The following is a 9,534-nucleotide window of genomic DNA, read 5'->3' on the forward strand; positions in this document are numbered from 1 at the left end:
TGGTTTTCAGTTATGAATAGAGTCTAAAGAGTGCTTTCTTTTGATGTCTCATTCGATGGATTTGGAGAAAATTTTTGAAAATTCGGAATTTTTAGACAAGGGGTGCATAGGCCTGTTCACTGTGATCTCATATCTGTTAACCAAAACTTGTTTCGGGACTTTGATCCGAAAATATATGCTTCCGAATGAAAAAAAATACATATTTCGATTGCAAATAATTCAACAACCCGAACTCTTTGATCCAAAAATATTGCTTCCGAATGAAAAAAAAAAAAAAAAATAATTCGATTGCAAATAATTCAACAACCCGAACTCCTAAAATATTTTGGTTTTCAGTTATGAATAGAGTCTAAAGGATGCTTTCTTTTGGTAACTCATTCGATGGATTTGGAGAAAATTTTTGAAAATTCGGAAATGAAAAAATTATTAACCTCCAGGTGATGCTAATGCTACATCATTATCATAAAAATTAATTATTCACTCTTTAATGATTTTATCAATAAGAGTTTTTTTTAATCATAAATCAATAAGAGATTGCAATATAGTATCTTTGTTTGTGTCCCATGAACTTAACTGAGTCTCAAGAAGTCACTCCAACGCGTGGCTTTTATCACTCTTTGATTAAGTCCATTGTCAATAAATATCAAAAGATACATATTATTTGCATTAATTTTTTAATGATTCGTCTCAAAACAAAAATAGCTACATAGTTACTAATTGAACTATACTTTGAAAAGTACCTATTTCCTATTACTTTTAATTTAGACAAAAAAATATTCTCTAACAATCAATGGAAATTGGTATAAAAAGGCCGATTTTATTTCAGTAAATCGTTCAGTTTCAAACATTTTCTGTTAACGAAATCAACAACAACTCAAGGCATCACCATGAAAATTATTTGCAGTATTTTAATCCTTGCTGGAGTTTTTGCTCTAATTGTAAGTGTCCTTTTCAGTGCATTCTTCATTATTCTATTCCATCAAAGGATTGAATGATATTTAATTTTTTTTTTTTTTAATTTTAAGGATGCATTTGCGATGCAATTACGCGAAGAACCCCAAACTCCGAGACTTCAAGAATTGATGAGGGACAGGGCTTCACCAGTATGTTCCCAAGCATATCTCCAAGAATTGAGTGCAATATTGGACACATACAATGCAGCTACTGACGAGTGTGACAATGCCCTTCAAGCCAGATTAAATGAACTCGATGAAGGTGCAACAGCTACATTGAAAGAATTAAGTGCCAGTGTTGCCACCGTATGCGCCCTTTCGGGTGAATGCACGGAATCGGGACCAGCTGTCGACAATTTGGGCTGTTTCGCAACAAAGGTAAGTTTATTAAATTGAAATAGGATGTTATATCAAAGATGTTCTATAAATTTAAGGGTCAGGAAAGCTCTAAGACATTATCATCGGTATCGATTGAAGCTTCGACTGCTAGAACTCAGCTACAGATGGATATTGCAAATGCCAAGGATATTGAAAATGTTTGCAACTCGAAAGCCTGGCACCAAATGAGTGCTGCTAGAGATGCAGCACAGAATAAATTCAACGATTGTGTAAATGGCATCACCCCAACACCATCAGCACCTGAAACTCCATCATCAGAAGCATCTGAAACTGCAGCAACAGAAGCACCTGAAACTCGTGGTGGAATGTCTGTTATTGAACACTAAAAATGTTCAACAGATTTTTAAAATTTTTTAGCTCAACGATTTTTTGATGTTTGTCAATATTGTGATTGAAAAAAAAAATAACCCCTTTTTTCTGTATAATAGATTAGACAAACTTAATAAAAATTACACTGAACATGGGCAAAATTGCAAAAGAAGATTTTTCAGTTGATTTTTGATCAGTTAATATTTACTAAACAACATTAAAAATTGGACAGAATCCGAACATGATTACGCCTTCAAAAACGGATTTTAAAATAGGTGGTTAGCCAGTTTGTAGCTTTAAGTTAATATTTTCGTTCTGTTTCACGCATTGTTGTCAAAATAAAATCCCTGAGGGGATCATAATTCATAACCCATAATACTGATAAACTCCTCTACCCAAAATCTCCTTTCTCTTCGGTCATCACAGATCTGCAAACAAAATTATAGAATAAGTTACGAATAATATTCGAAGACTTAATTTTTTGAAAGTCAGTTGAGTTTTAAGGTGGCGGTGAAAGAATTCTAAGGTTTTAGACGACATTTTTATAGTATTTCGGACTCTTTTCGCTATAACGTTTAATGAAAAAAAAAATTAAAAATGGTGTTCAGACAAAGCGATTACACTTAATTTTTTTAAAAATCAAGCAGTTGCAGGAGTCCAAATACCAACACTTGAATTGTCTGCAGGTATTCTTTCAACTGAAAAGAGAAAACCTAAAAACAAGTGGGTTCCGTATTAAATTAAGCGGATTTCTGCATGTTTTTTTGCTAAGATAATTCTCGTCTTAAATTAAGCGGAAAAATCTTCTTAATTTCTTGAATACTCCAATAAAAAATATATATACAAAACCCGTCCTTCTACAAACTTTTGGTTTTCAGCTATGAATAAAGTCTAAAAAGTCCTTTCTTTTGATGTTTTATTCGATGGATTTGGAGGAAAGTTTTGAAAATTCGAAATTTTTAGAGTACCCCTTGGATAATTTTCGAAAATCTTAAAAAAATAAATTTGTAATTTTTTTTAGCTGAATGCATAGGCCTGTTCACTGTGTTGTATCTGCTAACCGTTTGTCTGTTTCGGGACTTTGATCCGAAAATAATTTTTTATTATTTTTGTTATTTTTTTCTTCGTTACGAAAATATCTGCTTTTGAATGAAAATAAAATGCACGACTGGGTCGCACGTACTTGCTCTTGTAGTCCAAAGTATCGTTTTCTTAAATACCTATTAGAAATTTTAGATTTTGTTTAGTTTCGAGAAAAAAAAATTTTATGTTAAAAAAGTTAATTTTTTTTTTTCAAAAACTTTTTTAAAATTATTTTTTACATTTGAAACTTGCTGTCTGTAAATTTTTAATAAAATTGACCTATGCTTTGATGAAATATATGAACTTAAAAAATATGTCAATTTTTTTTAAATGGCAACGATTTTTTTGAGAAAAACTAGAGACGCAGTTTTGTTAGAATTAATAAGAGTAATCGAAATCGTTAGAGTTGTTTTCGAGAAAATTGCAATACCTCGAAAACGTTGTATGGGAGATATGCGTCAAAAAGGAGATATTAAAAAAAAATAAAAAACGGGTCTAGGGAATTACGTTAAAATCATCTGTACCAAGCTTCAAGCAAATCCATCCATCCGTTTAGGCCCTAGCTCGATGTACAGATGGACGCACAGACCGACGGATGGCATGACGAAAACCACTTTTTTGGTCTTCTCCATTATCTTATCGTAATGTTGGTTTTGATTAAAACCTCGAATTTTTTTTCTACACGAAACCAATACTTGCCCTATAGTATAGAGCAAGTAAAAAAAAAATATTTCGATTGCAAATAATTCAACAACCCGAATCCGTGATACTTCAAAAGAAAGGTATCTGGAAGAGTTATATTCATTATTTTCAATCCAAATTATTGTTTTATATTTGACTCGCTTTAGTTCAAGAATAAACAAAACAAATCAGTTTTCCAGTTTTTCCAATAATGTATAACAAGCAAAATCTTCGATTATAAAGAACGACCTAAAAAGTGCCTAGTACCTATTACATTTTTTTGTATTGGGTGTCCTGATAGCAAATTGCATTTTTCCAATTATTAATAAAACAGATGTTTTCTCTTTCAAAGAAATACTACAGAAAAAAATGTGTGTAAAGCACTCACAAAAGTTCTATGTTTTTTTCCTCCCACATTCCCTTTTTTTACATCTAGTTTATTTTTACGAAACTTAATTTACACTCAAGACGACACCATTTCCAATATTTCCTTTTCTTGATTGAAATAAAAAAGGAACAGAAATTTAATTAAGAAAATCTCTAGAACCCACCCACATACATAGTTTCTCAAGATTTTGAAAAGGTTTTCTTTTTTTCTGTCTGTAAGTGGAGTTTTTTCTTTGGGGTATACAACACCAGCAGCAGCCAAAGCTCTTATCGTGCTGTTTCCGCAGTTGTCTAATCATATGTTATGTTGACATATTTCGAGAAAACAAATCCGGTGGGTGTTAAACAAGCAACTTCAAAGGGTGGTACAAACCCCTTTATAAGTGCAAGTATAAATAAGAAAAGCTCTACCAAAACTCCATAAAGTGACTCCCCAGTGTAATGAAAAACTTTTTAATTGGCAAAAGGAAATGAGGTTTGCATCCAATTTCATTAGTATACAGTTTTTTTGTGCAATGCATAGAATTGGAATATATACATACGTTGGAAAGATGTAGATATGCATAATATTGAGAGTTGTTAAATGTTTAGATTCATTGAACTGAAGACATTTGTGTCAACCTATGGAATCAACTTGTTGCGGTCGTATATCTTGACTGGATATTAGAGCAGAGCTGAGTATGGTAGAGTAGCGAATAGAATATAAATTTGCCTTTCAGTGATTTTGTGCCGTATTTTAAGGAGTTTTATTTAAGTATTAGCTGCAATTCGTAAGTGGAACAGGAAGTCACGTATTTTGTTTAAATTACAAATTATTTACCAACTTCTTATACCTACTAAAAATTTTTAGAGGGTTATCAAGTATCAACACTGTCTTGTATGTCGAAATTTCAGTGGAGGAATCTGAAGAGTTGTTTTGTGGTTTTAAGGAACTCGTTTTTTTAAATAATTATTTTATTGATATCAAAGCCTAGAAACAAGTTTTGGTTTACAGATATGAGTTCACAGAGAACAGGGTTATGCATTCAGGGATACCCCTTGCATAAAAAAAGACATTTAAAAAAATTTCCTTCAAATCCATTTTTGTTTTCTCGGACATTTGGAAGCATATATTTTCCAAGCTAAGTTTATCATAAGAACAAGTGGTGCAATTGTGTTTGACGTGATAAACGTCTTATAATCGATGAACCACGAAAAAGTGACGCCATTTTCTCCCGTTCCACTTGAAATTTTTAGAAGTGCGGCAAAAATTTCAATTCAAAATTAAAAATAAACTAAATAAAGATACAAACATTTTCTATAACTTATTTAAAAGATATTAACCTAAAATATAATAAAAAATATAATAAAAAGTAAAATAGGGGTAAAACAAAATTGAAAAAAGTGGCTATTTTCTAAACGCGACGTTGTAGAAAGTTGAATTTTTTGTAAAGGATCCATAAATTTATTGTAAGCCTGACAATAGTATTGAAAAAATTTCAAAACCAAGTTATAAATGGTCTTTTAAAACTAAAACATGAAGTAGACCTTTGACAAAGTAGGATGATTAGGTTGGGGAATTTTTTTTGACAATTTTAAAAACGTCATTCGAAAGATAATAAAAATGAAAGTCAGGGGTCTATTACGGATTTTTTTTTTAAGGTCTCTGCGTTTCAAAATATGAATTTTTGAAAAACACCTAATTTTTTTGGGGTATTTTTGGGTGAGTTTTTATTTTTTTTGAAGTGAAAACTTCTTTAGTATCGTAGTGATTTGAAACAAGATGAAACGAAAACGCGACACGACTTCAACTTGTTATAACTTTTTTGTTTTAATAGATAGATGAATGAAATTTGTACTGTAGATAGGTAATTAAATAAATTATAATTGTACAAAATTTCAATTAATTTCATATTCAAAATTCGGAGATAACGGTAAAAAGATGTTCTTTTCCAAAACACGTTATATCTTTTGATCTAGTGCACATAAAAATTTGATTTAATTTTAATACGCAAGCTGATAACATAACCTTTTATTTGATATATCACACATAACGTTACGTGCTCTACAAGTTACACAATCTTAAATTGAAAACAATTTAAAAATACCTCAAAACACCTGTGGAGATCTGTTGGCGCTGACCAGCTACCAATGTATGAAGTACCGTAATCTCAGTCTGGAAATTCGACATGGTTGACTTAAAAAAATTCTAACTTCCCTTGTAGACATCTTTGAAATAAGATTTATACATCAATATACAAGGTGAAACAATAAGCTTTCACATGGTATACATTTTTGTATAGGTTGTCAAACAAAAAAATTGATTTAATAGCATGAGAACATAAAAATAAATGTTTTTTTTGCTTTTTGGATGAAATTTCATCGAGTTTAAAAAATTCTAGCTCTTTTTGTAGATGTCTCATACACCTGATCGATATATAGAGCTAAGACAATAAGCTTTCAGATGGTGTAAAAACTTGTATAGGTTGTTAGGGAAAAAAAATGGATTTAATAGCGTGAGAAGATAAAAATACGTGTTTTTTTCGCTTTTTTTGATGAAAATTGATCGAGTTCAAAAAATTCTAGCTCTTTTTTTAGATGTCTCATAGACATGATCGACATAAATGTATATAAGCTAAGACAATAAGCTTTCAGATGATATAAAATTTATATAGGTTGTCGTATAAAAAACATGGATTTGAAGGTGATAGAATAAAAATAGGTAGATTTTTTCTATTTTTTTTTTTTGCAAGAAAAATGATTTTTTAAGGTTTCACTTCTACCACGTGTGAATTGCACACATTATTTTTTTTTAATTTTTCTCAAACTTATAGAACATGTATAGTCTATAACCATAGATGCGCAAAAAAATGGGAATTATAAAATGATTTTTTACCGAATAACGGGAAAAACAAGTTTTTTTGTCCCAAGTTTTTTGACCGTTTTTAACCGTTTTTTATTTTTATCTTTTTTTTCTTCAACAGATAAATTAATGAAATTTATATTTTAGATAGGTAATAGACAGGACTATATCTTTGCAAAATTTCTATCAATTTTGTCGTCACAATTTTGAGATAACGGTAAAATAAAGTTCTATTTTTCAACACGTTTTTTCTTTTGATCTAGAGCAGATAAAAGTTTTATTTAACTTTATTGTCCATGCTGATGATATTACCTTTCATTTGATTTATCACACATAACGGTACATTTACTACTAAATGTATTTAAAAAATGGATATAATAGTGTTTGAAGAAAAAATGTTTGATTTTTTTCTTATTTTTCATTAAAAATGATTGTTTTCAATAAATTATTTTCATATTTTTTACGCATTGCAAAAACTAAAGTATGGTTTTATTCTTTAGAAAAAATAGTAAACTTTTAAATGGTGTAATTTTTTTGTAAGCTTTTCATACGAAAAAATTGATATAATGTGAAAAAATAAAGTATTTAATGCAACTCCTAAAAACTTATTTCCCAACTCCAGTCATCCGTTACTTTTCCCATTACTTTATAAATCCAAAGTACAAACTATGTTACTATGTCCTTCAAAAGCATGTTTTCTGATTCAAATTGTAGAGAAATTACATTCCCTTTCCTCATTTACTTTTTCCATTGAAAAAGAGCAAAATAATACCTCAGAAACCAATCACTAACCTTGTTCTCAAGATACATCTACTTTCCTTAGCCCTTTACCGAAAAAAATAAAAAAAAAGAAAACAAAGCAAAACAAAACTTTTAGAAAGGATTTCTATGTAATCGAAAAATAAGTAAAAAAAAGTATAACCTTCTGCAAAAGGTAAAAGGCTTTTTTTCTTTTACATCGTAAAAGAATCTACAGACCAAAATTTCAGTCTTTTGTGGAAAAATGCTTTAGCAGCAGCTTAAAGCCAAAGTAAAAGGAAAAGACCAAACGTACGTCAACCACCGAAATAATTTCGACAATTGGAAAACTTTTAACGTGCCAAAGCGTCTAAGTGGAACAAATAAAACAACAAAAATGATAAACTTTCTCCTCCTGATGGCAAATTTTATTGTCCTCTTAGGCAAAAAACTAGGTATAAACTACACACATATAAAATCTATGTATTTTTGTATAACGTTGTAGGATCAAAATCCAAGAGGGTTAAATTTGGATTTATGTTAGTTAGATTAGTTTTCCAAAGTAATGAAGCTAAACAGTATAGAGGGGTTCAAAAACTCATAAACTTCCGAACAGAGTTATGTATTTCATTGAGAGTCGTTCGCTGTGTAGTGTATACACAATCGAAGAAGGCTTGTATCGTGTGTGTATTTTAAAAGGACAAACTCACTTTTATACCACTCGAAATTGAACAACTTATTTTTGTGTTTGCTTTTCTGGAGAAATAGTGTTTTTCATGTGAGAAAAACAAGTCAGGTTTTGTGTGTACCTACCTAATGTTGACAAACAAACTTTAATTTAGACAAAATGTTTTCTAATAGTTTTGTCCTACGAATAAGGAACTTACGATTAGGAAGTAATGAGGTCAATAATTCTAGAAAAAGGAACTTAAAGTTTGATGTCGCCGGAAAACAACTTATAGTAATGTGTGCCGTCCATTATTTTGCAACCAAACACAATTTCACTTTTAAGAACTCACAAGTTCACAGAGTCAGAAACAAAAGATACAAGAGTGAATGGAGGAATACAATTTGGGTTTGAAGAAAAAAGTTTTTGATGTTGTTATGAGTTTTTTTTTTTTTGAAAGGGTAAGCTTTTACTTGATTTTAAATGAAATTTTTCAGTGACATAATTTTTCAAAAAAAAAAAAAAAAAAAAATTAAAGTACCTACATATACATATCTAATGTTCCTAACTATTTTAAATTAAAAATGGAGTAAACTATTTTTAAGGGCCCTTAGTGTCCTTCATGTGATGTATTAAGATTAAGGGTGCGAGGTGGGAATAATACACCTTATCACTGTGGCCTCTGATGGGCCTATTGTGATTTAATCTTTTTAAAGTTCACGTAGAAATCCTGAGTTTAGAAAACTTAGTATGTTTTTGGGGGAACTAGCGGCGATGTTTTCCGCTTCGAGATAATACCCTCCGAGGCACAGTGTGGTAATTCGCCAATCTGACTGGACAAAATAGAAAAAAAAAAGTTTAGCCACATGATTTTAAATCATGAGTTGAGCTTCTCAATACAATGGGTAATTGTAATTCATGTTTTGTTTTTTTGTTTTCATCTCGGATTAGCGTAAGCTAAGCTTGAAAGTTGGTTCTTGTCAACAGTTGGATGGAGATAATACAAAGTATTCTATTTTTCGCTTGAGTTTGGTTGCCGATTAAAAACGCTGTGGTACTTTTTTTGTTGTAATTGTTTTTTTTATTGTTATTCTACATTTGGAGGTAAAGTATTATAATTTTTATTTATTAATTACCATTGCAACTATTTAAAAAAAAATAAGTTCTGTAAGAAGGCTAGGAAGTGCAAAAAAAAAATATCTTTGTTTTTCAAATAGAGGTAAAGTTAATTTTTCCGCATTTTTCCGGTCTGAAATTAATTAATTAGTGTTTTGTGGAGTGTTGTCATTAAGATTAGCTAATTACATGTCTCGCGTTTTCTCGACCGCCATACAACTTTTTTCACTTTTCAAAATGAAGTCAAGATTTTCAAAAAAACAAATTTTCGAAAAATATTTCAAAACTGCCAAATAAGATCGAAAAGACAGTTTTTTTGATCTTTTAATGAGCAGGTATCATCTTTGGAACATTTTTGA

At 30.3% G+C, this 9,534-nt stretch overlaps 1 protein-coding gene across 1 annotated transcript; it reads left to right on the plus strand.

Annotated features, from left to right (window-relative positions):
* Nucleotides 1–826: 826 nt before the first annotated feature.
* On the plus strand, nt 827–1,833 carry LOC129921036 (uncharacterized). Its single transcript, XM_056002659.1, has 3 exons — nt 827–938; nt 1,026–1,331; nt 1,388–1,833. Exons 1-3 carry the CDS (start codon nt 888–890, stop codon nt 1,676–1,678), a joined length of 648 nt encoding a protein of 215 aa, XP_055858634.1. The 5' UTR covers nt 827–887; the 3' UTR covers nt 1,679–1,833.
* Nucleotides 1,834–9,534: the final 7,701 nt, after the last annotated feature.

The sequence above is a fragment of the Episyrphus balteatus genome, chromosome 1, assembly GCF_945859705.1.
Source record: "Episyrphus balteatus chromosome 1, idEpiBalt1.1, whole genome shotgun sequence".
Classification (NCBI taxonomy): Eukaryota; Metazoa; Arthropoda; class Insecta; order Diptera; family Syrphidae; genus Episyrphus; species Episyrphus balteatus.